The 26,925-nt window shown below is 41.1% G+C and overlaps 3 protein-coding genes across 6 annotated transcripts; 1 reads left to right on the top strand and 2 right to left on the bottom strand.

Moving 5' to 3' along the window:
• Positions 1-251: 251 nt before the first annotated feature.
• On the top strand, positions 252-9,216 carry LOC103995394 (uncharacterized). The gene is made up of 9 exons (XM_065194237.1): positions 252-546; positions 991-1,154; positions 2,419-2,701; positions 4,073-4,212; positions 6,124-6,325; positions 6,772-6,935; positions 7,833-8,115; positions 8,498-8,658; positions 8,896-9,216. The coding sequence occupies exons 1-9, from the start codon at positions 371-373 to the stop codon at positions 9,048-9,050; spliced, it is 1,728 nt and encodes a 575-aa protein (XP_065050309.1). The 5' UTR covers positions 252-370; the 3' UTR covers positions 9,051-9,216.
• A 1,737-nt stretch (positions 9,217-10,953) lies between these two features.
• On the bottom strand, positions 10,954-15,084 carry LOC135587984 (zinc finger CCCH domain-containing protein 53-like). 4 transcript variants are annotated; one of them, XM_065079885.1, is made up of 9 exons: positions 14,483-15,084; positions 13,294-14,412; positions 13,083-13,229; positions 12,815-13,000; positions 12,642-12,733; positions 12,252-12,551; positions 12,054-12,174; positions 11,695-11,916; positions 10,954-11,623 (listed from the first exon to the last, which is right to left on the bottom strand). In XM_065079885.1, exons 2-9 carry the CDS (start codon positions 14,346-14,348, stop codon positions 11,590-11,592), a joined length of 2,157 nt encoding a protein of 718 aa, XP_064935957.1. In that variant the 5' UTR covers positions 14,349-14,412; positions 14,483-15,084; the 3' UTR covers positions 10,954-11,589. The 4 variants fall into 4 exon arrangements, with proteins under 4 accessions (XP_064935957.1, XP_064935956.1, XP_064935955.1 ...); XM_065079884.1 differs by having other exon boundaries at positions 12,252-12,554; positions 13,294-14,392; positions 14,483-15,083; XM_065079883.1 differs by having other exon boundaries at positions 12,252-12,554; positions 14,483-15,082.
• A 7,236-nt stretch (positions 15,085-22,320) lies between these two features.
• Positions 22,321-23,822, bottom strand: LOC103995392 (protein NEN4). The gene is made up of 6 exons (XM_009415966.3): positions 23,525-23,822; positions 23,297-23,454; positions 23,178-23,224; positions 22,994-23,057; positions 22,735-22,908; positions 22,321-22,639 (listed from the first exon to the last, which is right to left on the bottom strand). Exons 1-6 carry the CDS (start codon positions 23,778-23,780, stop codon positions 22,547-22,549), a joined length of 792 nt encoding a protein of 263 aa, XP_009414241.2. The 5' UTR covers positions 23,781-23,822; the 3' UTR covers positions 22,321-22,546.
• Between the last annotated feature and the right edge of the window lie 3,103 nt (positions 23,823-26,925).

The raw sequence follows: 26,925 nt of genomic DNA on the forward strand, positions 1-26,925 counted from the left end.
AACTTTATCTGCCACATTTCCCAACTACTATTAATTAGCATTAATAAGCGAGATGAGATAAAGAATAAATTGACCATATAATATCTAAGGATGAATGTGTTTATCACTATGCCCAATGGAGTGCATTAATTAATTAGTGTGGAAAAGGTAAAAGATTTTGTGCTTTGGAATGTGGCCAAAGAATAAATTGACCTTAATGCCTGAGAATGAAAGGATTCAATTAAGAGAACAATTGTTTATGTTAAATGGAACTTAAGTAAAACATCCCACCTGTTCATATCTTGATTTGCTATATATAGATGCATAGATATGAGGTGTACTTAAGACAAACTGTTCATTAGATTTAGAGGATAAAAAGATTTCTGAAGTGATGGCAAAAGTGCATTCGACACCTAAATATGTTCCAATCTTAACACAGGGTGGAGAGAAGAAGGAAGGTGAGGAAACTAATCCATTCAGGTGGATGATTGAGGGTTTCTCTACCCTTCTAAACCATACTGCAGTGACGCACCGCTCTGGGAATTTCGCAGCTTGTGGCTTCACCTGGTGAGTTCGAGTTGGGTTCTTACTCACTCCCTTGCTTCTCATTACCAACATTGAAACATGTAATTTGTGTGCAATCTTTACTCACTGGTTCAGCACAATTGGGTTAAGAGGCATGTCAACCTGAACTTGCTATCAAGTTGACTTGCTGCTCTTGAATGATTCTGCTTATCTATTTTCTTCCTTTAACTATTTTCTCCTGTGGGAATGCTTCTTCAGCATGTTATGCTGCCAAAAACCTGATTCTTTCATATTTACTTTGAGTCTTGAGGCGCCTCAAGACACTTAGAAGGTGTATGATCTTTTGGTTTAGTCAGCCAATATTTACAATCATCTAATCTTTTTACAAAAAAAAAAAAAAGTTTCAACACCGATATATTCCATTGAATCGTATAGTTGCTTGTAGAAATACTAGCAGACATCTAAGAGTTCAAGAAACACTTGCAGGAATTTGCAGCTGGAAATAAAATCGTCTGTAGAAGATGATGAGAAATCTCTCTGTCTTTACCTATTCTCAGTTGAAGTGTCGTCTAATACTGGTTCGGTGGTCAAGGCAACCTATGAACTGATGATATATGACCAGTTATGCGGGAAGCACATACAGATCAAAGGTAACATCTAAACCAATAAGCTATATGGCAGAATTTGTTAGATATCTGCTACTTATTTGAATATGTTGATGGACATGTATTTCTAAGGAAATATAGAAGACATATAGCTATGAAGATATAGATTGAAAGCGGTATTTTTGATCACAAACTATGTAGCATACAAATATTACCCTAAGTATTATGTCTAAAGCTTCAATCCACCTTTCTTAAGGGCAAACAGGATTTGGATAATAATTTTCTTGATGAGGGCTATTCTGCAATGCCTTGATGTTATTTCATGGCACTTTTATTCAGTTGGCAGATGTAACTTATATTGCTATTTGTCTTAATAAGTTTACATACTTGAATTCAATATTCTTGATTGCTGAGATGCGTGTATAACAATTTTTGTTTGCTAGCCCATGTGTGGAGTATTTTGTACCAAAAATTTTGTTGGATTTGTTTCCATGTATCAGCTCAAGCATTCAGATGAAGGACTGTTGTTTCATAATTTAACTAGCATTTTTATGCGAGCAATTTTTAAATTCTTTAATCATTTTATTCATTAGTGGCTATTTGGATCTTCAACACTCTCCAGGTGGCTCCAAATTAGTCCCAAGCATATTCATTTTATATCTCAATTGTTTCTTTATCTCAGGCAAGATACAGATGAAGTTGCATATTCTGATTACCCCATATTGCAACTGAAATAGCCAATTGCTTTGCTTGAATTGTGAATATGTATCCTTTCTTTCATTTCCTCTGGTGTCTTTTCTATAGTTTTGTTTTCTGTCCATCAGCTGTTTCTCTGGTGTCAATATGAAAAGTACTGGTATTCATTGGTATGACAGGAGACAACTCTCTCCTTATTCACATGTTGTCATCATAATGATTATTTTTTCTTAGTTACCTATTGCAGCTAACATCTATTACATTGAACTTAATGTTCATTTCTGTGTGCTGCTAAACCAACATAGTTTATGGATTTTTCTAAGGTAAAAGCAATGTTGTTGTTGATTGATTTAAATCCTTTGCATAAATTCATTTTCTCTTTAGTATTCTCTGTGTTATCTTATTTGTTTGTTTTATCAGTTCTTAAAAATATTGGCTACAAAGTTGAGATGTATGTCATACCTGAATATGTTTCTCAGAAGTGATTTATATGTTGTATCTTTATATTATTTTGAAGCTTTTTCAGTGGGAAGCAAGCAGTCTCATTCTTTTATGACTCTGTTAACATAGTTTTGGTAGTAATAATAATGCTCCATGGTAATATCATGTCCAGGTGAAGACTATTTCCATGGCTCATCTCGATATGGATTATGCTTTATGGTCCCCTTAAAAAAAATCAGTGATCCAAAATCTGGACTACTAGTCAACGATTGTTGCATTTTTGGTGCTGAAGTAATGGAGGCTTTATCATGCAAATTAGTACGAGAATGTGTCTCTGAGTGCTTGTCCCTGAAGAAGGAAATAACCCCTCAAAAATATACATGGGTGATCAAGAATTTCTTGAAACTGAGCGCAATGCGAGTTTCTGAAGTTGTTACTTCAGGGGGTTACAGTTGGTAAGTCCGCAATTAGACTGCACATTATCTGTTTTGACTAAAATCATTGTATATTTCTCTTGAATGTTTATTGTTCCAGCTTGTATGTTAATTCCATCCCTGATCTTTTATCTGCATCTATTTGATCTCCCTATCGTTTTTCTGGTTTTTGATTTTTCATCCAAAAGCATTGAGCTTTCTTTGTTGATTGCTAAAAATCGTGAGCTGGTTTTGAGATTTGAAGTTTGAAACTATATAGTTCTTGGTTTTTCCTCATCAATTGTAATAATTAAGCAGGTTTTCTTGATTGTTACAAATCGTGAGCTGTGTTTTAAACTTTCAAGTGTCGTTGTTAACCTATGAATTCTCGTCTTCCATAAGATATTAACCATAGGATGCTTTCATTCTTGACATGTTCAGGTGTATCAATTTATTTCCAAATGTTAGCCCACACACAAACTTTCTCGCTATGTTCTTCATGCTGGATAATTCTGTCCTTCCGAAACTCGAGTATATGTGGATTACACCCTTCTGCAATCAGACTCCACATTATCTGTTTTGACTAAATTTTCATTGTATATTACTCTCAAATGTTTATTGGTCCAGCTAGTATATTAATTCCTTTCATGATCTTTTATCTACATCTATTTTATCACCCTATTGTTATTCTGGTTTTTGATTTTTTCATCCAAAAGCATTGAGCTGTCTTTGTTGATTGCTAAAAACCATGAGCTGGGTTCAGATTTTAATTTTTGAACTTTGATGTTCTTGTTTTTTCCTCACTAATAGTAATAATTAAGTGGGTTTTTCCTTACAAGTGGTGTTGCTAACCAATGAGCTCTCGACTGCCATAAGATATTAACCACAGGATGTTTTTATTTTTGACATATTCAGGCATATCAATTTATATCCAAATGTTAAACCTTACCCAAACTTCTTGGCTATGTTTGTGGTCCTGGATAAATTCATCCTTTTTCCTTCCAAAACTTGAGTATATGTGGATTACAGCCTCTGCTTGGTGGACCAAATCAATGGCAAACATGAGAAGATATCAGGTTTGGTTGCGCTTGCTAGTTTTTTGCTTGAATGATTCATCCAATTCCATGTTTTTATTAGAAAAGTCATTTGCCATGAAATCAGACGTGAGACAAATGGACTTATTAACTTGATATATCTATTATATTAACTGCTCATATGCCCTAATAAAACTTGAGGATCACCGGTGCCCTAGTATCCTTCGTGATGTATCTACATCTTTTTTTACTCGTGTCCTTGTCATTTTCTTAAATATATTGCATTTGATATCATGTACGTAAGTTAATAGTATACAAATCCCAATCTTCTCCCACTTCGGATGTATTATTAATCTAAAATGTTGCTTTGTTTTTGCAGTGCGAGATCAATTTTCCTCAGGGAGTGGCCGCTGGGGACTTCCAATGTTTCTGAAGTGGAAAGATATACAAAATCCATCAAGGGGATTCCTTCACAACGAAACTTGCATTGTCGAAGCATCCCTTACTGTTCTTGGAAATGTCAGCATTACTTAGAACACTGGTGTATTACCCTTTGTTGACTTGTTTATTGATGTTTCAAGAAAACCACATATTGACCTCTTAGATTAATCCTATTTTGAAGCTTTATCAGTAGGAAGTAGGCTGTCTTACTCTTCAATGCCACCGTAATCATATTATCGGTGGTAATAATAGTACTCCATGGTAACATCATGTGCTGGTGAAGGCTATATACTTTCCATGATTCTTCTCAATGTGGATTATTCTGTATGGTCCTCTTAAAAAAAATTCAACGATCCAACATCTTGACAATGTGTCATGCAAATTAGGACAAAAAGGTGTCTCCGAGTACTTATCCTTGATGAAGTTTATAACCCCTGAAACTTATACTTGGGTGATTAAGAATTTCTCGAAACTGTGTAGAACTAGAATCTGAGCTTTTTACATCCAGGGATTACAACTGGTACATCCGCAATAATGCTGCACATTATCTGTTTTGACTAAATTTTCATTGGTCCATCAATTATGTTGATTCCATTTCTGCTGTTTTATCTATATCTTTTTTAGCCCCTTGTCATTGTTCTGGTTTCTGTTTTTTCATCCTGAAGCATTGAGCTGGCTTTCTTGATTGCTAAACATCATTAGCTGGTTTGAGATTCTATGGTTGAATCTATGTATCTTGGTTTTTCTTCACCAATAGAAATGGTTAAGCTGGTTTTCTTGGTTGTTACCAATCGTGAACTGGGTTTGATACTCACAAGTCTTGTTTCTAACCTTTGAGCTCTCGACTTTCATAGCTCATACACCGACCTCCTCGCTATGTACTTGGTCCTGGATAATCCAGTTGCTCTTCCTTCCAAGACAAGAATGTATGTGGATTTCAATTTTTGCCTGCTGGATCATTTCAATGGCAAACATAAGAAGAATCCAGATTGAGAATCCATTTGCTTTTATTTTTGCAGGGCAAAATCAATTTTCGTTGAGGAGTTCAGTTGGCGATGGAACAGATTTTGTAGCGGAAAGATGTCCATAGTTCAGAAATATTGCATGTTCTGTTCTTCGAGAAGTCAGCGCACTATTTGAACAAATGGTGGGGCGGATGTTAATCTTCAATGAGGAATGTCATACGAGTTGTAAGAATTCACGTACCAGTTGTGTTTTGTGTCTTGTTCCCTATTTCTGCTTGTGTTCTTCAGGTACATGCAATCAGTGCATTAGAGCATTAACACAATTAGCAGAACTAATAATATCGTATTTGTCTTGGCGTTTGTCTCTTCCTGACGAATGAACAGCTGAAATGTTTGATACTCTGATGATTCTTATGTCTGTCTTATGTCTCTTTTATCGACACAATGAAAGAACGCTTAAAGCAATGCAAATTGCCAGCACGAGTGGTTAGTCTCCGCTGTTTTCTCGTAAGAAAACCTTTTGCTGCCGGTCGTGTGAAGGCAGATGCATTTTGGAACTGTAAACATCTGTGTTCGAGTCGCACAATCCATGGAAAGAGAGAAGGAGACTTAAAACTCGGTAAGACTACTTAGATTCTGTGTAGAATGTTTGTATAGCACGTCTTGTAGCGAAGAATCAATTATATTGATGGGAATGAATCCAACATTAATATTATTGTGTGTTTGAACCATTAATGTTCGAGGATGAATATATTTCGTAACATAATGTCTATAATTGTGCTGATTGCCTAACTTGAGAGTGGAAAGGTATAAGAATTGGTAGGTGGCCAAAGAATCGATTGACAGCGATACCTAAGAAAGAATGGATTCAATGGAAAGAACAATAGTGTTTGTTGCATGGAAGCCAAGTAAAACATCCCGACTGTTCAAATCTAGATTTTGTCTGTACATACTCGTCTATATATAGAGATAGATTTGAGATGGATATAAGACAAACGACTTGTTAGATTTAGGGGATAAGTAGATTCCGGAGTGATGGCCAAAGTGCTTTCGTCCCGTTCTTCGACTTCACCTCGGTACGTTCCTATCTTAACAGAAGGTGGAGAGAAGAAGGCAGGTGAGAAGACTAATCCATTCAGGTGGATGATCGAGGGTTTCTCTACCCTTCTGAATCAAACTGCGGAAACACATTCCTCTGGCAACTTCTCAGCTTGTGGCTTCACCTGGTGAGTTTGAGTTCGGTCCTTTCTAAGTCTCTTGCCTTTCAGCGCAGAAAAGAATGCAAACATTTGCCTTGTGCGTGAACTGTACTCACTGTTTCACCAATGGTTTGGTATGTCGCTTGTAGCTGCCGTTTAATCCATTCTGCTTATATTCTCTCATGAGTTCATTTTCCTGGAAGAAAGCTTCCTCGGCATGTTATGCCACTAAAAACCTGCCTATCCGAAATCTACTTGAGCTTGAGGCCAAGACGCCTTCAAGATGTATGATCATTTGTTTCAGTTAACCATGATTTACAATCATCTAATCTTTTTACAAGAAGAAAATACAGTAAATGGCGTTTCAAGATGTGTCTACTGGTAATATCCCCATGATTCTTTTAGATGCTTGTATAAACACTAACAGAGAGAAGTTTCATAAAGACATCTAAGAATTCAAGCAACACTTGCAGGAAGTTGGAGCTGGAAATAAAATCGTCTGGAGAAGATGCTGAGAAATCTCTCTCCCTTTGCCTATTCTCAGTTGAAGCATCATCTTCTACTGGTTCGGTGGTCAAGGCAATCTACAAACTGTTGATGTATGACCAGTTATATGGGGAGCATATACAGAAGGAAGGTAACATCTAAACCAAAAAGTGATATGGCAGAATTTGTTAAATATCTGGTAATTATCTGCATATATTGATGGACATGTATTTGCTAAGGAAATATAGAAGACATATAATCATGAAGACAAAGATTTAAAGGGATATTGCTTATCACAAACCATATAGTCTACAAATATTAACCTAAGTATTGTCTCTATAGCTTCAATCCACATTTCTTAAGGGCAAACTAGATTTGGATAACCATTTTCTTTATGAGGACTATGCTGCAATACTTTGATGTTATTGCATGGCACTTTTATGCGGTTGGCAGATGTAAATAAGTATATGCAGTAGAATTCAGTATTCTTGATTGCTTAGATGCACATATATAAATGCTTGATTGCTAGTCCATGCATGAGGAATTTTTATACTAAAGATTGTTAGATTCATTTCCATTTATCAGCTCAAGCTTTCGGATGAATGACAGTGGATTCACAATTTAACTAGCATTTTCTACAAGCAATGGGCAAAAGCTTGACTCATTTAATTCGCAATTTTTTTTAGGAGGCTCAAAATTGATATTCCCTAACATGTTTATTTTATACCTCAGTGGGTTCTTTAGCTCAAGCAAGATAAAGCTGAATATTGTGACTACCGCATAATGCAACTGAAAATGCCAAATGCTCTCTTGAGTGTTTTTTGTATTATCTTTTAGAATCGTCGCATAAGTTCTTAAACATATTATCTACAAAGTTGAGGTGTATGTATGCTGTAACTAGATATGTTCCTCAAAAGAAAATTATATGTTGGATCATAATAATTTTTTGAAGCTTTATCGGTAGGAAGTAGGCCGTCTCACTCTTCGATGTCACCATAATCATAGTATTGGTGGTAATAATAATGCTCCATGGTATTATCATGTGCAGGTGAATGCTATTTCCATGGCACATCTCAATATGGATTATGCTGTATGGTCCCCTTAAAAAAATTCAATGATCCGAAATCTGGACTACTAGTCAACGATTGTTGCATTTTCGGTGCTGAAGTCATGGAGGCTTTTGCATGCAAATTAGGACGAGAAGGTGTCTCTGAGTGCTTGTCCCTGAAGAAGGAAATAACCCCTCAAACATATACATGGGTGATCAAGAATTTCTCGAAACTGAGTGCAAAACAAGATTCTGAAGTTTTTACTTCAGGGGGTTACAAATGGTAAGTCTGCAATCAGACTGCACATTATCTGTTTTGACTAAATTATCATTGTATATTTCTCTTAAATGTTTATTGGTCCAGCTAGTATGTTAGTTCCATTCCTTATCTTTTATCTGCATCTATTTGATCTCCCTATAGTTATTCTGGTTTTTGATTTTTCATCCAAAAGCATTGAGCTGTCTTTGTTGATTGCTAAAAATCATGAGCTGGGTTGAGATTTGAAGTTTGAAACTATGTAGTTCTTGGTTTTTCCTCACCAATAGTAATAGTTAAGCAGGTTTTCTTGATTGATACAAATCATGAGCTGTATTTTAAACTTACAAGTCTTGTTGTCTGCCATAAGATATTAACCATAGGATGCTTTCATTCTTGACATGTTCAGGCGTATCCAATTATATCCAAATGCTAGCCCATACGCAAACTTCCTTGCTATGTTCTTGACCCTGGATACTTCCGTTGCTCTTCCTTCCAAAACTCGAGCATATGTGGATTACAGCCTTTGCTTGGTGGACCAAATTGATGGCAAACATAAAAAGATATCAGGTTTGGTTGCGCTCACTATTTTTCTGCTTGAATCATAGCTCAAATGCCCTTATAAAACTTCAGGATCAATGGTGCCTTAATGTCATAATGTATGTAGCTCTTTTCTACTCTGAGTCCTCATTATTTTCTTTAATAGATTGGCTTTGATATCGTGTACCCAAGTTGGTGATAAACAAATTCCAATCTTCTCCCACATCCGATATAAGATTAAACTGAGAAGTTGCTTTGTTTTTGCAGTGCAACGCCAATTTTCTTCCGGCGGTGTTGGTTGGGGATGGCACAAGTTTCTAGAGTGGAAAGATATGCAAAATCCATCAAGGGGATTCCTTCGCAATGACACATGCATTGTCGAAGCATCCGTTGCTGTTCTTGGAGAAGTCAGCATTACTTAGAAACACTGGTGTGTTAGCCTTCAATGACTTGGTTATAAATGTTTCAAGAAAAACACGTCTACCTGCACATTTATCATAACATTTATGTATCTTCTTTTATGTATTCTGCATGCCAATTAAAACATTTATATCAAAAGGAAAATAAATAAAAAGGCAAATGCAATAAGATGGTTTGTTCCTCAAATGATTACTCTCTCGTCTCTCGGATTGAACATGGTGGAATTTACAGGTATCTTTTGTGTTGTCTTTCCTGGTTGTCAGATGAATTAGATGTTATTGGGTACTCGCTATCTATTTGATCCATTCAAGCTGGATTTGTGTAACCATTTTCTGGTTTGTGATGAACATGAGTAGATAAGACATAGCTCAATCAAGTTTCTTTACTCATATTTGGATTTAGATAGATTAAAATTAGCCGGTATCCTATTTATTACCATTGAATTCAATTACAGGGAGGAGGCCAAAAAGTGATCTGATATCAAGATTCACAGATCCTTAACTTATCTATGTGCTTCTTATGACATGTAGAGGAAGAGTTATTTAGGCAGAGCACATGAGTTCACATGCGAGTGGAGAAGAGGGCAGAGAAAAGATAGAATGTCTTAATTTATTTCTTGGAAAATGCAAGAGGAACAAATAATGACAACCAAATCCTTTGTTTATTTGTTGATTTGTTCTGCACTTCGATTCCTCTGTTGTTTGGAACCATGAATGAGGAATCTGATTCAGTGAGATTGGATCAGCTTGCAAGGATCAATATAACAATTCATTTTGTGTGAAATAAAACATTTGACCTAAGGATTAGGCCAGGAGATTATGGTTGCAGCAACTTAGGTGATAATTTTTTCTCATCAAATTAAAAATATTAAGTCTGATTAAGCTTCATATCAATCATCATCATCATGATTGTGTCTTGGAAAATACACAGTTCTGTTTCATCATTGTCAGTGGAGATTTATAGCTGCCATTTTCCCCATCATTTGACTGCCAGTTTTCAGTGCTTCCACAAATAAATAAATATATATTACATCCCCTGAAAAATCCCAGCATTTTTTTTCTTGGAGGAAAAAAATAATATCAGAGTTCTTAGCAGGCTGAAAGTTGTAATAGTTATAATGACTGTTATGTATAACACTTACCCTTAGATTATAAGAAGTAAGCCTTGCCAATCTCAATTACATACTTTCTTGATCTTCTTGTTGGCTCAGAAACAACTCATGGAAGGAACATCTCAAGCCCTCAATGAAACCTCTACTGTTTGCATACAAGTATATGCTCTCAGATGTTCTAGGAGTGCAATGCTTCTGAAGAACCATCTGACATAATTTTATTTTGAACCCTAAATAAATAGAAAACTTTAAATTTCTTTTAAACTGTTAGGTTATTCACCCAGCAATCACCAACTTGTAGTCTTTCTTCCAAAAAACATCCTTGTTTTAATTGATATTTCACCATTTTTGTGCTTTATGGACAACCTCTTCCAAGAAAATTAGGTTAGAGGTCCAAACAATCAAGGCCTCAGTAGAGTGGTATCATTGATAGGCTTAAATTTTTGTGCACACAAGCTTCTGTCACATAAGGATAATTATCCACAGCTGGTCCCACTCTATTGGGGGAGAAGTCCCATCACATCATCATATCGCTTTGACTTTGTTCCTTTCATCTCTGTTCCTTGTGCCATAAAGCTAATACCAGCTAGAAGGAGCAAAAAGAGAAGAAAAAAAAGGCTAATAATTCAAGTTTCTAAGAGACTTGAATTGTGCCACTTTGAAGGAATTAATTAGGGTGATAAAAAGGACAGAAGTAATCTCTGATCCCAACTATTCACCTGCTTTTGTTTTTGGTACCAAATAGAGTGAAGATGGAAGAGAATGAACAGAAGCAGAAAGACATATACTCGATCTACACGAGAGAAGGAGGAGATGAAACCATTTGTAACTATCTGAGCATTTGTTTGTCTCTATATATTTGCCACAATTGAAGATGGCAAAAGGAAAACAGAAGACCACTCGACAGCAGGCAAATGATCACACTTGAGTATCTTTTTGTCAGTCATCTCCTCTTTGTTGTGGTACTTTTCCTGTGCTGCTTTTTTCTCTTACTGAGCTATCTCTTTACAGAATTCAGTCTGCTGTCTGTCCTTTCCTGTTTGTTGTTTGTGAGCCTGTAGAGTATTCTTGGTGGGTGGAAACCAGCAGCTGTGTGGTGACTGGTACACTATCAAGTAGAAGTAGGGATGTAGTCTGGCTGATTGCTTGATTGCTGAAGTTGCAGCTTTCCGTGACTCAGCTGGAGGAGTTGGGAGTTGGGAAGGGAAAGGGGAAGGGGAAGCGAAGGTAGCTTACACTATAAGAAGTTACCATCTGATTCATTACTGCTTTTTCATTCCAGAAAGCATTCAGAAATTGATGATGATGATGATGATGATGATGATGATGATGATGACGATGATGAACACCCCAAACCCGCGTAATGTTTGATCGTATGCTTACTCTGGTTTATGGAGGGTTTCTTCACCCACCGGGCTACACCTCCAAGTCTACATTCCAATGGCTCCATGGCTGGAGGAGAACCTGTGATATAAACCAGACATGGGTCGTGCTTCCATCTACCACAAGAAAACATTTGGCAGGAGTGTCGTTACCTCGGCATTTGGACGAAGCATGATTTATGGGAAGCCATGTCGATGGTGGAAGTCGACGGTAGCAACGTAGAGGGAATTAGGTGGGCACCGCTGCTGCTCCCGTTGTTGACGATGGCAGCACTGGTCGCGGCGATGTCCGCTTCGGCAGCGGAGAAGGGATCGAGAGCGATGGACGATTTGGTAGGCGAAGCGAAGGGGCTATCCGGCAAGATGTGCTCGGCGCTGTGTCCATGTTTTGGGGACAGAAGAAGAAACAGCTCTCACTCAATCAGCACACGAAGAACGCTAACTTGTTAGTGCTTCTGCAACTGTAGTGAGAGAGAGAGAACCAATGGTTGAGTTGTTTAATGGTCTGATACCTTTCGTGGATATCGCTATCTTTATTGGGGTTCGCTTCAGCGTCAGATTCCTTCTTATCAGCAGGGTCGATTGTCTTTTTCTCGAGAAAACCATTGGAGCTGTTCATCTTCTGATCTGCTCCTACGATGCAAACAGGAGAAACTTGTGATGAAGAATCAATTAACCGATAATTAGAAGTTCATCACAATCAAACTGACCTCCAGTTGGGGAGTGTTCTTGGCTGCTGCTGTTGCCGCTGCCATTGCTCATTGTGTCGGCTGTAGGAATGGTGACTGCTGGAGCAGCATGAATGGCAGGGGAGTTGATGGAGGATGGGGTGGAGGAGGAGAGGCTCCGGTTCTTGAGATCGAGGAGCTGGAGGTTCATGAGTCGCCTGGCGTGCAGCTCGATGGCCTGCTGTAGCTCCAGCACTTGCTGCTGCTCCTCCAGCTTCCTCCGCAGCAGCAGCAGCTCTTGGCCGCTGCTGCTGTTGTTGTTGTACAGCGTCCTTGCTCCTCCTACTTCGTCCAGCTTAAACTTCGGTAAGAGCTAGAAGAACAAGCAGAAAGAGTGATACAATGTTCAGCTTCAAGGATGAAGAATCTAACCAAGTTGCTGAAGGTCATATGCATCTCTAGATTCCAAGCCCGTGGGAGTCGAACACCCAGAAAAATTTCCCCTTTCAGTCTGCTGCTGCTTCCTGAATGAGTTCACACAAAAACATTGATGATGATCGCAAAGGAGAGAGAGAGAGAGAGAGAGAGAGAGAGAGAGAGAGTGCCTGCACTTGTCGGGGACTTTTCCCTTCTCCTTGTAAGGCTTGACGAGAACCCGCGCATCGCAGACGAAGTGGGGATTTCCTTTCGCCAAGATCAGCTTCACGGTCTCCGGGTAGACGAAGGTCACGAATCCAAACATTCGTTTTTGCTGGTACGGGATCCTCACATCCTGCACTGGCCCGTAGATACTTCGAAATGGAATGAAGCAGAGATCAGACAGATTTCAATTGTTGACTGAGGTAGGAAGCGAACGATCGAGACACAATCAACCTGAAATAGTTGGAGACATCTTCTTCGGTGAAAGTGCTGTCTGCAGGGAAGGTTAAGTAGATCTGCCTCGACCCCGGATTCGCCATCCCCGCAAGATCGCTCCTTTCCATCCTCGTCCGCATCAGTGCCGCTGCCACCGCCGCCGCCCTGTGAACAATCACAACGCGTTGAAGAGACAGATGTGCGAATGTCAGCGCGAAAAATTTGCTACCTTTGGCTATCATTTTTCTGTTGGAGAAGGAAGTCGAGGCATTTGCTTGTCGACGATGGGGAGGACGGCAGCGAACCCAGCGGAGAGTAAGGGAAAGCGGACGCCGTGAGCTGCGTCGCGCCGCCGCTGCCGATTCTTTGGCTCTTGGACCTCAGCAGCAGGTCCGGGCACTGCTGCTCCAGCGCCGCGGCGTTTTCGTCTGGCAGACCGTGGAGGAAGCGACAAGCAGTGCCGTCCTTGCAATAACCTCTGGCGAAATAGAGGCACGGCTTCCAACCTAACCCGGCGGCATCCGAACGGAGGGGGAGGTCGGCGGCGGACCAGCTCCGGCGGTGGTGGTTCCCGTTGACGCCCCATCCCATGCGGTAAGGAAACAGCAGTCCGTCACCGCTGCCGCTCGGGCTACGACACCCGACGTCTGGGTAGAAGTCACATCCGCCGGCGGCGGCAGCGGCTCTTGGGCCCATATGAAAGGAGTTGTCCGGACCAGAGCCGGCGGCTGGGTCGTTGAGGAAGGAGAGCTGGTCTTGGAGGTGGAACTCATCGACGAGAGGATCACCGGATGTTGAGCCGCCGTTAAAGAACGGAGAGGGGCTGGGGCTGCCGGGGCTGAGGAGCTCGTCGGAGCCGTGGAGCTCGTCCAGGGACCCATTGAGGGCGCTGTTCGCTCTACCGGCGCGGGAGAAGACAGGCGGCGGAGCGAACGAGGTGGGGGAGGAGACAGCGAGCGAGGAGAAGCGGGAGGAGGAGTTTTGTCGGGCGAGGAGGCCCAGGGGAGAAGGGGAGGCTGCAGCTGCTGCTGGAGGAGTCGGGGGAGCAGGGGCGGCGGCGGAGGAGGAGGAGCAGGGAGGCGAAGGGGGAGCAGGGAGGCCGAGCTCCTTGCGAGCCTTGAGGACGACGGAGTGGAGGAGGGCCTCGGGGCCGAAGGCCAGGCGGATCATCTCCTTGTCGCCGTGCTCCTGGATCAAGACGTAGCCCATGATCTTGGCCGCGTTCTCTGCGTCCAAGCACTGGATCCTCGCCAACACCACCCTCGTTGCCTCGTACACGTCCATGAAGCTACTCTCTCGCTCCCTCGCTCTTTCTCTCTCTTCCTCCTCTACCCAAATTATTTCTCAGCTACCATTGCAACACCCATATCAGAAGAAGAAAGGCAGTAAAAGCGAAGTATGTCTGTAAAAGGACTCACCAAACTTGTTGATAAAGACGACGATTCTCCACTTCAGTGTTCAGAGAGAGAAAAGGGTGCGTGGTTCTCGAAAACTAGCACTGACCGAGGTATTCAACCATTTCCACAGAAAGAGAGGGGTAAACACGGGGCACTCAGCCATTAATGGAGCTCTCTTCGGCCGCAACGCCACCGTCGGCTGTTGCTTCTCCCGGCATGCCCTTGGCGTTGTTTTCTGCCCAGCAGAAATCTCTCTCTCTCTCTCTCTCTTTCTTGCGTTTAGTCTAACTAGGTAGATAGATAGAGATATAGATCTAGATCTGCTCAAATAGGGGAGCACGTTCTCCCTCTACCACCTGAAACCTCTTTCTCTCTCTCCTCTTGTGAGGCCGAGACTTTTTGGGTGATGAGTCTACCTTCGCCCCTCCCCTCTCTCTCTCTTCGGTCTCTCCTCCCTTTGGCTCCTCGTTCTCAACCTTGACAGCTGCTTTTATGGGTCTGCAGTGGTGACAGCGGTAAAACTTCCCTCTCAAAATCATCACTCGCATTACTCGGAGCCTGACGAGCTAATACGATCTCATAAGCATGGAAGATGGATCGGCCGCGTTCCACAAACGAGCAGTTGCCGTGGCAGTCGACAACAATATATTGATTTGGATATCATGGAATCCGAAACAGCCATGCAGCAGTAAGTACCGAGGTTGGTGGTGGTGGCAGTGCGTCTGCGTGCAGCTTTTACTGCGGCCTTTAGGAGCGTGACGCCGGGGGTTTTATAACCATCATGCACAGTGCAAACACATGTGGGTGAAGTCCTTTTGGCTTTCCTTCCTTCATGCAGTAGTAGCAGCAACGGCGGTCTAAGGTTTTGGAGCTTTCCGCCCTTTCCATTTTTTTGCGTTGCGGAGTGCTGTCTCAGAGAGACTCACACGGGGGGAGAGATCCGCCACCACCACCGCCACCGGAAGCTCTAAAAGGACTCCGTCACGGACGCTGGTTTCTGGCCTCAGCCTCAGCCTCTGCCCAACCCGCACGTGCCTGTGCCTCGGCACGTGGGAACTATGAGGCCTCTCTCTGTGGAATAGAGAGTGTTTTTTCATTACTGTGGAGTCAACCAATAGAAAATGTGTCATCAAATCATTACAAATTGTATGCTTCTTTTGTTGATTTGATAATACAAAATATTTTTTTAGTTTAAAAAATGAGAAAGTCTCAATTTTCTCGTAATTTATTCATATTTTTCGATCGGAAAGAGATAGGTTAGGCAGGTGAGGGAGCTCTGAGCTGTGGCCAATACAGTATGGTGGAGTTGTCATTGTGAGGAAGAAGAAGATAGCAATGTCTTCCTACTCTTTCAAACCAAAGCGATCAAATCCAATCCATATGTCCGATCTAATCAGATGAGGTCCATTGTCTCCGATCACTCTACCCACATGTCACCATTTAGGATAACTCTAATTTATATTTAATTTTTTTTATTATCAAATTCATAACAGCATGATACTTATATTAAAAATATATATAATATACAAGCTCAAGGAGATCGAACTCAAACTTAAGATAATGGTCATTTCTCTCTCCTAATAAGACTTAGATTTATTATCGTAACATCATGATACAATACGATAGGATGATCCTCTTGACTTATTTTAGATGTTATAATAAAAAAATAAAATATATTCGATAGATTATCAAAAATGGTATCATAAAAAATGATATTAAAATTATCTGGACTCATATTCCAATTAGTACTTAACCAATTAATACTTAAAAAATGATAATGATTCTTGTCCAAGATCATCTTAAGTGGTTGTGATAGCACAAGCACACCATATCACCATCCCAGCCCAAAAGGAAGAAACAAAGGAGTCACATCCCAACAGAGAAAGACAAGTTGTCTTTGTTTGGGAAGGTGAGGATTGAGGGAGATTGGTGGGGTTGTGATGCCTCCCTTACATTGAATGCAATGCAAACTACAAAAGAAATAAGCTAATGTGCTATTACTTCTCTTTGTGCAAGTTTGAGTCCCTCCTTAATGCCTTGTGTACCTTTTACATCACAAGGGTCCCATGAGTGAGACTCTTCTCAAGTGTAGGCCACTCCATGGGGACACTGGATTCAAAAGACTGAGGGGGTGCTTCACAAGGGCAAATGATGTCAATGGCAGTATCCAAAAGTACTCCCCCATTCCAAGTACTATTTGGCCATTAGATCAAGCCATAAAATAGTCTTGTACACATCTCCTCATAAGCCCATGTCTGTTAAGAGTTCTAAGTCATAGCTATCTGTTTGGTTCATCAACTGTGAACTAATCATTATATCTGTCAATTAGTGTTTGTGGTGATGCTTCTGAATTCCTCATGATATCAAAGACAAACAATGCATGAGTTGTCAGAGACCAAAGCTTGCACTTCATTGATCTAATTTACACTGTGATATGGAATTGACATGTCACTTAGATCTAATTTTAGTCATGTAGTTTCTTCTTTAATCTAATTACCTCCCTTTGACAAATTTAAATTGACAGGGTGTAATCATTGGCTAATGGGTCTAAGTTGTGTTGCACAAGCATAAAAGTAGAAGGGGATAATGGGGACATAAATCAATCAGAAAGATCCTCATTGACTGAGCAAGAGAAAGCCAAAGAAAATATACAAGCATGTATCCAATCAATAAACTTGAGGAAAACATATTCTGGAGAAAATTTCTACAATAGCTGTTCATGATTTCTCTGATATGCATGGATGTTTCTGAGGACACCTTCATTTTCCCTGCATGATTAGATCAACATTCTCATGTTCTTTTATGTTTCCAGTTCCTGATTCTTCCTTTGCTGCTGCATCAAAAAGGAATTTGGTTTTGTGACTCCAAATTGATGTGACATGATCACCTTTGTAGACACAAACTAAAGGAACACATGTGTCTGTGTTGTGTTGGTGACCATGAATGTTTTCATGTTTCTTTGGTTTTGCATTCAATCAGTGACTGCAATGTGTACTCCAGTCTTACAGAGAATCTTGAGCTTGGCTCACTACAATTGAGTCCTTTGTCTCCATGCTTTGCATCATAACTTCCCTCTTCCACTTAAACAATTGAGACATCATAGCTTATTAAGCAGCAATGAACTCTATTTATATTCTATGAACCTCTATTGATCTACTTGTGCCTCATAGATCTGTCTCCACAAAGAATCCATAGTCAATGCACACTGGCATCTGACCACAATCGACAAGCTAGTAATCATTACATAAAATGCATGACAATGTGGATCAAACCACTGAGACCACTGTTGACATGTTCCTTACTTGTACAAAGAGAGATTTTTCTGAAGAACGAAAGAGATCCATACATATTACTATCGACTTCAATCATTCATGCATGCTCTTCTTCCCTATTACCACTCTCATGATCCAGGATACATACCTAAACATGACAGCAAGCAATGGGTACATGATTTGATAAGATTCAAGCAGGAATAAAAGAAGAGAACAAGAAACAAGCTGCATGGGTTGTTGAGCAGTCTGCCCTAAAGAAAACGACGCCTCGCCGCGACTCCCGCTGACTTGCCGGTCCCTCACACATGCATGGTGGCCACACACACACACTCTCTCTCTCTCTCTGTTCATGCATTTCTGCTATCTGCAGTGAGCAAACACTAAAGAAATATAATAGGAGAGATTCTGCCATTTACCAACAGTCATAACATTAATAGCCAATTATAAGCTTTTATTTCCTTCATCTAGCATTTTATGATGATTAAATATGTTTGATGTGGTCCTCATATGAACATTTTGACTAGGTTGGTGCTACCATTCAGACACTTTGTGTGGTCCATGATGATGCTGCTCTAATCGCATGTTCTCCACATGAACGTAAAATATTATTGTCACATATATGGTTAAGCATGCACTCCTCGCATTGCCTACTGCCTTTGTAGAGCTCATCATCGATGGCAGCACCCATTTGCATACCTACAGTGATCTGCTCAAGACTCTTCGCTGTCCTTCTCCTCCTGCCCTTCGGCAACTGCAGGAAGAGGAGGAGAGGTCAGTGCTTCGAGTGTTCTCCTGGTGGGGGGGGGGGGGGGGGGGCCTTCACATCATGCAGTAATTAATCGAGAGGAGGGAGATGCCATCTTTCAAACCCCAACAAAAACCCTCACCGCAGTTTCAGCGCCACGTGAGGATGTCAGTCCTTGTCCTCCATGAACGCCTTCTCTTTCGACCTGCAGTAACCGGAGCAATGATGAACCGTGAAGACGCTTCATCACTTCAAATAATTCATCACTGAATCCTTGATATTGTGAGCGGCAGCAACTCCGCACGATGGTGGGTCTCCCTACACACACCATTTCCGAATGCTAACACCATAAACATCAGGACAGGTGGGAGAAAGAACAGTTTGCGACTCTCCTCCTCACCTTTTTATCTATCTACTCAAGATTATTGGGTTACCTGCTTCACTGCAAACTCTTCCCTCTTTCAGATGTTTTCTTCGACGATTAAATCAGTCAGCAGATCATGCGGGCATCACACATGCTGCCCACACTCATGTGGGGTTGTCCTCTTGTCCTATGGTCGAGCTTAAAATAACTTTCGAAAAGAGAGCTCACAGCTCCAGCACTGATAGAACCAATACAAATCTCCACCAAAAAGGCCACCCTATGGTACTTTAAAGCTGCAGCTTGTGGTGTGTGGATCTGCTGTTTAGGTAAATGATTCCACTAGTTTGGCCTTCTTCCCTTATGATCGATCTCATTCGCATCGGTGTCTCTCCATATCTTTAAGTTTCAGGTACTTCGTTCATCATTTGATATCTTTACTAGTAATCGTTCCATGTTTGTTCCTATAAAGCCACTTTAACATCAAACACACCCCACCGAACCCTAGAAAAATACTACTTTGGAAAAGATACTTGCATGGAGAATCATTCATTCGGAAGAAATAGAATCTCATAATGCTCAATCGTTTGGGCCTGTCACCCTCACAGACACAATCCTATCTTACATCATGAATGCTATTTTACTGCCTGCAATCTTAAGGTAGCAGGACCACCATCACTTGCTTTACAAAACCCATTAGGAGAACAAAGAAACCGGGGAAAAGGCAATCCAGGACCAGATTGTCATCTGAATGAAGTGGCAACCAGAAGAGAGTTGCAGGGAAAGAAAACATCAAAATTTAGGAACCATTTGGTTGTCATACACCAAAGATCTTCCTGGGAACAGGTGTTGGTTATGCTGTTCTTTTCATCAGGAATAGATTTAGGTGGTAATAAAATCATTTATCCATATTAGAACCCAATTATTCTGATAAAAAAATTATTGAATGGAAATTAAATTCTACAAACACATTGGTTCAGAAGAGAAACAAAGAATATTATACTCCCATGTTAGGATGATGAGCAGTTCCACCACATATGATTGGTAGATCAAAGCAGATAGATAATCTTAGATACGATAACTTGTTAGAAAACAAGCAAGGCAATGATTCATAGCATGCCTCAACATTTGTAGCTGATTCCAAGACTAATCTTAGGTATATCGATCATTGGAAAGAGAATGCATCCGAAGACAATAAATTCTCACACGAGGAACTAAGAAACAGGTTCATTAAGACATAATAGAAAATGTATTGTGTCATCCCCATTCTTTGTCCTACAATTTGAGGCTCGTGCAAGAAGAACATACCGTCTGTGTTAGGAAGAGTTAGATGACATATATATATTGGGTTGGAGTCAAAACTTGGGCCATTTCGCCCTCAGGCTGCGAAGAGCTGACTGTGAAACCGGATTGCACTGCAAGGGCATTAAAAGGAGGAGAGAAACACAGAATGCAGTATAGTATATTGAGAAAATAGAATTAAAATTATATTCTGATTAAGATATCTAATAATAAATAGAATGATGAGAAAGAATCTATGGAGATCAGACCACTGCTACGTAAAGCTGCAATCAGAAGAAGAGGGAGAGAATAAGAACAAGGACAGAAGATTTTTGGAGGAATGAAACCAGAGTTGGTGGTTGCTCGAGAAAGTGATGCTTCCCAAGTGTTGTTGCTGTTACAAAATGTAAGAAGGAGAAGATAACCCCTTTTGTTCTGGTCTTGCATGTTTTGTCCTTCGCGAGTTGAAGGCCACACAAATAGACCATAAAAGAAATCGAAATCCTCATCAGCATCCATCCTTGGGATTTGCTTTGGTAGCAACTCTGGTTTCATTTCTCCATCTTCTCCTGAGAGTTGTCTAATCGCCTGATGGCGACAGACCCACACCAACATTATACTCGAAATTCCTGTACCTCAAGCGGAGGCATCGGTGCAGCAGCAGATGTGGGTGTATGACTCGTACAGAAAAGTCCAGTGCATTTTCTTCACCACAGCGAAATGGGAACCACCGAAGGCATGGGAATTGACATGTGAGAAAACGACTTCGTAGGTCAAACGAAGCTCCGAGAACAGGAGGAACTTGGGAGCTTCGACGGATGGGTTGACGCGGCCGACGTAATGCTCAGCTGAAGGAAATGTAACGAGTGGTGGTGTAGAGGTCGAAGCCCAGCTTCTGGGTCTCGGTCGGGGCAGCAGCAGGTCCCAGTTTTTCGAGGCAATTGATAGGGTGGCTACTAACGTGATGGCTTTGTCCGCCGATCTAGATGGTGGAGTTGAAGGTGCGTCGGGAGACTGCTGTTGCTGCTGCGATGATGGATGAGCTTGAGATGCATTGGAGCTTGAAGCTCCGAGTCTTGTTTTAGCTAGCTTGGGTAATATTATTGTCTGAGCTCTGCTTTCTTCTGTGCGAAGCTCAACTCACGACATTTTACCTTCATACGAAGCTGATCCATCATTGGAACATCAGCCGCAGCAAATCTCCCAACACACCTTCAACTGCGCCGTCCAATTTGGTGGACGAAGCCATCCTGTCGGTAAATTGCGTATTATGTGGGCCGCGGCAATCAATCTGTAGAAGCTATCCCAGTAAGGGTGTGTTTGCCAATCCATTTCAGGAATCTATTTTTTCGTTCAGGCAATTAGCAAAGAAGTTTTAACTCAATTATATCAGCTATAAACTCTCAAAGAAGCTTATAATATCTCTCCAAGCCATATGACCAGAAGATGAAGAGACAGGCGAGCTACAATTCAGCTATGAAATGAGGATAATTAATGCTTACTTACATTAGTGATCGTCAACTATCTAGATTCTTTTGATCGATTATAGCAAAGCCTTTCACTTCGTTATTGAAAGAGGTCAATCGAGATATTATAGATAAATTTTATTAATTTTGGTTTAAATTTTATATGAAGAATCCTTACTATAATTTTAATAATATCAATATGTAATTTATCCTCTCTAAGGTACTTTCCTGCTATACTCATTTTATGATATCTAAAATTTTCTTTTCATAAAATTCATTGATGATAATTATATATTAATGTTGAACAAAGATTCGTGTTTCTGATGTTATTATGATCCTTTAGTTATTCTGGAGAAGACTTAATGTAAATATATTATTATTATTAGTAATAATAGAAGTTTGAAATTGATTATGGTCTCATGGTTTTTTTGTATTGGATTTTTGACGTAAAAATTTCAGTATCTCATTTTGTGATTGATTTATTGTTCTACTATTTATGTTGCTCTGATTAATATTTATTTTTTATAATAAATTAGTATTTTGATGAGGAATCCATTTTGATATTATGCTATAATAGTTTTTCTTAAAAGAAAAATAAAAGATAACACAAAGACCAAGTTCCTTTTTCCAAGAGAGTTTACTCCTCACTTCTTATATGGAAATATTTTTATTGATTCCAATAAGATCATAACCATGACATTGAGGACTACTATAATCTGAAACAAGAACAAGAAATAGATGGGAAACGGCAACATCTATCGGGTGGCAAGACAGAGGAATACAAGATGGAATTGATTGATTCACTTGAATGTACACATATTTGAGATAAGATTAGGAAAACAAAAGAGAACTAATATGCAGTCTGCATGCAGCCACAGTAAGAACAATTCAGTCCTTCGCCATTAGCTCTCTTTTCTTCCTTAGCTGGTAATAAAGGATCATCTCCCTCCACCATGTTCCTCATCTCAGCAGACTCCTCGAGTGTCTAAGGAGGGTGTTGAGAGGCGCGGCTCCACGAGCACTGCTCAATGCCTCCTTTGCTCTCTCCATCACCTGAACCACCATAAACATTCTTCTGTGATCAGATGATCTCACCTTCCTCGTCACATGGTGAAGTGAAGGTAGGGTCGCATCACAAACTGGTTTACCTTTCTTATGTTATCCTTCTTGTAAGGAGATGCTCTATGGATTACAGGGGAAGCAGGTTGAGGAGATTTCCGGCAGGCTTCGACGCCGCATGACCTCCCATTAGCTCTGCTTCTTGTCACCATGCCGAGATTTCCCAGGCTCTTGTTAGGAAACACTTGCGGGAGGCTGGATTCCTGCAGGTGCTCAGCAAGTATCGAGTAATTAGAACTAACAGAGATTTTGCTTCTGTCTTTCGATTGCGAGCTAATCCTAACATACCAAAAGCAACACTGTTGCGCAATTCTTGAAGACCTCGATGTTCATTCGAACATCATCAAGACTTCTGCAAACAAGAACTGTGTGTGTCAGCCAACATATACTCTGGATGTGACACAGAGAGAGAGAGAGAGAGAGAGAGCAGTATCCAAAGTGTAATGCTGATATGTAGAGCAGGTGATTTAACCTGTGTTTTTGCTGGCCGAGCCCAAAGTAAGAAGCCAAGGTTGCCATCTGATAGCCAAATTGCACAGATCAACATATAGCAACACTAGTCGCAAACAAAGAATAACTTGAGATCATTACCTTGAGATCACCTGCTCTCCTGCCAAACCCATGCGTTAAGATGGCCAAGGAATCGATCAGGCCTTTAGGCTCCGGAGGAGGTCGACCGATGTCGGCGAAAGCCTCCTTGATCCGATGGCAATCAAATCTTTGGATGTTATGCCCTGCCCAAACCCTACCTGCAGGGAAGAGATTTAGATCATCGTTCCACATTTATTTTGCTCTAATGCTAGCAAAGCACTCACGTACCATTCAGAATCCCAAATATCCGGTCGGCGACCTCTTCGAACGTGGGAGCGGCGGCGACAGCCTCGCGGGTGATGCCGCTGCATCGCTTGGGTGCCACCGCAGACAGGTCTGCTGGCCTTATCAGCGTGCAGTAGCTCTCTACCTCCGTCAGCTTTCTTGGGCACACCAGCATCGCTCCGAACTCCAGCAGCTGAAGCCTCCGCCCTTCGCCGGCCGGAGCTGTGGTCTCCACATCGAAGAAGACGATCTCGCCCATCTTGATTTGCTGCCGCCGAATCTTCCCTCTCCTCCTCCTCCTCCTCCTCCTCCTTCTTCTTCTTGCATGCCGTTCCGGCATGCATGGATATTAATACTGCTGCGATGAGCATGGTCGAGGAAAGAATCTGATAACTGGATTTCCTTGGCTTGCAGTTAACGTAGAAGGTCGGGAGGAAGAATTCTTTGTCTTCTTTGGATATGTTTGAAGCTCATCCGGTAGAAGAAGCAATCCAAGAGAGCAGTTTGGGGAGACTAGGAATAATCACAAACAGGTTGATGAGATGCAGAAACAATGACATGTTGATTCTGGCTTTCCATGACAGTTTGCTTTCTCCAAAGTTTGCTGAATGAAACTGATAAACAAATTGATGTTTGGCAAACGAGTTCCTTCTCCTCCCCCCCCTTTACTTCCTGAAGAGGTCATTGCCCTGCAAACAGAGGGCTTGGGTCAAGCAACATGTTAGAGCATAGGTCATGTTCCATGTATTGAGGTGCCAATTACATACAGTGTTAAGATATTAGTCATATAGCATCAAAATGGCAATCACAAAGCATCCAGGTATCGATCACCTAATATCATCAAGATGTATCCATATCAGAAGACTTTATACTTACATAGGCTTGAATTAAGTATTTAATCATCACTGATATTTTCATATTAAATGATTAAAAATAACTAAATTTAAATTCATTGTAAGTCACTTTCCTTTTGTTAATGAAAAACTAAACTGAGATGTTCTTAGCATCCTCCCCTATATCACGTGGGGCCCGCTACAATCGATCAACCAAGCAATTACACGAGGATTATATGTCACACAACTGCCCGCCCAAGAATGTCCTGTCATGAAGCTATCTCCTTTTGTGGCAAACCTACATAATTTCCAGCCTTAACGCATCAATCTGCTCATGCTGTTGGGCGATCACTCAGTCTACTCAAACCTAGAGATGATGAGAGTGTTCCACCATGGCCGTCCAAGCTAGTGCTGGAATCTAATGCCACATTTTATTGCCACAAAACCAATGGTTAGGCAACACCATCCTACTCTTTTCACCACCTTTACTTGTCAGATTAGGGTGGCCGTGCAAACTTTCAAGGCCAAGAAAAAAAGATGCAGGCAATCTTTTGGACATGACTCACAAGAGAGAAGTGAACGTTTCAGTTCCCTTAGTGTGTAAGAACATACAAGTTTTGTAGCTGTGTGTGTGTGTGTGTGTGTAATGGAAAGATCAACATCTAGCAAACCCAGTTAGAAGCAGATTTCAAAGGGTGCAAAGCCATGGCTTGTCCAGTTCTGGTTGTGTGTGTTTGTGCATGAAGAGGAGGAGAACACGTCTCCAAGAATCCAATGTGATGAAGATATGGTGACAAGCCTGAGGCTGAAGACCGCAAATGGCGAATCCATTCTTTTCTTACATGAATCAAGGTGAAGAACAAAGGAAGGTAAACGGGGTCCCAATCATACACATGATGAACAACTGCATCCATCAAGCTTTTCTAGTGAGAGTGACTCTGGTGTTGTGTGAACATCACAACCTGAACTCTATGCTGCCAAAGCTGGTATCAGATTGGAAAGCTCGGCAAAACCTGTGCACCAATCTTCCGAGGACCAAAATGAAAGCTGCAACTACACCAACGCAGTTCTATGCCTTGTAGGTGTAGATTCTTTGTTCATGATCCTTGTGAATCAAACTCTCTATTTTAGGGTCTGCATTCCATTCTCTTCAAAAAAGGAGGAAAAAGAGATGCTAAGCTTTGGCTTCATGAGGTCAATTACCTGTTGGAGTTCCTTTCTTGCGTGAGGACCTCTCTGTGTTTGGTCCCCATGAGACACTGCTGCTCATTGCACCATCTTTGGAGGTCTGACAAGTGGCCGAATCATTGCTAGGCTTTGTCATGTATCTCTTGAACACAGAGGAGATATTGAAGAGGGATGCCACATCAATGGTTTCAGGACCATGTGTCAGCTGTAGCCTGCACCTGACTACGACCACTGCTCGTCGATACAAAGCTAATAAATGAATATACCACACAGCAATGATCTAGAAACAATGTTCTCAACGAGTCTTCACACCGAAACAAACCCATGGGGGGAGGAAAGTGATGGCAAGAAAGAGGGTTGGGAGGCTTGGAAACCTGCAATTACCAAACCTTATCATCGTTAAGAGTGGAGAAGAAGAGCAGCAGATCCGTAGATAAGGCTCGAGACTGCATTAGAACCAAGAAAAAGGCTGGAGGAGGCCGGCAGGATGCAAAGGGACCAACGGATGGGACCCACTAAAAAGCAAACGCGTCCTGTCGGATTGTAAGATGTCATTTTGCAACGAGATTACAGCGGTCCAAGAACCTAAGCGGCGAACGTTGACGACGCTTCGACTCGGTCCCTCTCCACGGGGACTTTTGCAGCTCATGATTGTAAAGATTCATCTTACAATTCCATCAGTTGAAGAATCCTGTGATCACTTCGAATTCCCATTAATCAGCCATACATCTATCAAACAATGCATGAAGCAAAGTTCGCTATACCGTATCGTATCGACGTTTCGATCTGAGCTTGGTACGGTATGGTACCGATGTATCGGATGATATATCAGGTTATACCGAGCGGTACACCTTGGTATATCGAACAATTATTTATTTTTTAGTAGTGCTATAATATAGCACTGTAGCACAGTGTAGCACTGTAACAGTGGTACAGTGTAGCACTGTAACAGTGGTACAGTGTAGCACTGTAACTGTAGTGGTACCCGACGATTTATGTATCAGTACGTACCGTCCGATACGAGCGGTAAACTTCGGTATGAGCAGGAAGCTTCTCATTCGATAATGGTTAGCTGACAAGAAAGCATAGTGTTGTGTTTAAGATGTAATTAGTAGTGCCCACGAACAGTATAATTAAGCACCACAGTGATTAGCTTTAATACGGTGTCATCTTACAGTACTTAGAAAGCATTTAGACAAAAGATACGTACACGTAACATTTCAGCACATTCTACATATGCCAGGTGGGTATTCGTATACGCATGAACGTACTGCACGAACACAAGATTCCATCATCACTTCATGACCGATCCAATGGACTAACAAAGCATGTAAGTGATTGGAAGTGGCAAATAGTTTATGAGACTCTTTTTGCCTAGTTTTC

This window comes from Musa acuminata, chromosome BXJ1-8, assembly GCF_036884655.1.
Source record: "Musa acuminata AAA Group cultivar baxijiao chromosome BXJ1-8, Cavendish_Baxijiao_AAA, whole genome shotgun sequence".
Taxonomy (NCBI): Eukaryota; Viridiplantae; Streptophyta; class Magnoliopsida; order Zingiberales; family Musaceae; genus Musa; species Musa acuminata.

Excerpts from the sequence above, each read along its gene's own strand:
- LOC103995394 (XM_065194237.1), top strand. The coding sequence starts at position 371 with ATGGCAAAAGTGCATTCGACACCTAAATATGTTCCAATCTTAACACAG. Across the intron at positions 547-990 it reads GCAGCTTGTGGCTTCACCTG|GAATTTGCAGCTGGAAATAA; the intron begins GTGAGTTCGAGT and ends AAACACTTGCAG. Across the intron at positions 8,659-8,895 it reads CAAACATAAAAAGATATCAG|TGCAACGCCAATTTTCTTCC; the intron begins GTTTGGTTGCGC and ends TTGTTTTTGCAG.
- LOC135587984 (XM_065079884.1), bottom strand. The coding sequence starts at position 14,348 with ATGGACGTGTACGAGGCAACGAGGGTGGTGTTGGCGAGGATCCAGTGC. Across the intron at positions 13,230-13,293 it reads CAGAAAAATGATAGCCAAAG|GGCGGCGGCGGTGGCAGCGG; the intron begins GTAGCAAATTTT and ends GATTGTTCACAG. Across the intron at positions 11,624-11,694 it reads TGCTTCGTCCAAATGCCGAG|GTTCTCCTCCAGCCATGGAG; the intron begins GTAACGACACTC and ends TTTATATCACAG.
- LOC103995392 (XM_009415966.3), bottom strand. The coding sequence starts at position 23,780 with ATGGGCGAGATCGTCTTCTTCGATGTGGAGACCACAGCTCCGGCCGGC. Across the intron at positions 23,225-23,296 it reads GGAGAGCAGGTGATCTCAAG|ATGGCAACCTTGGCTTCTTA; the intron begins GTAATGATCTCA and ends TTTGGCTATCAG. Across the intron at positions 22,640-22,734 it reads AGAAGGATAACATAAGAAAG|GTGATGGAGAGAGCAAAGGA; the intron begins GTAAACCAGTTT and ends ATGGTGGTTCAG.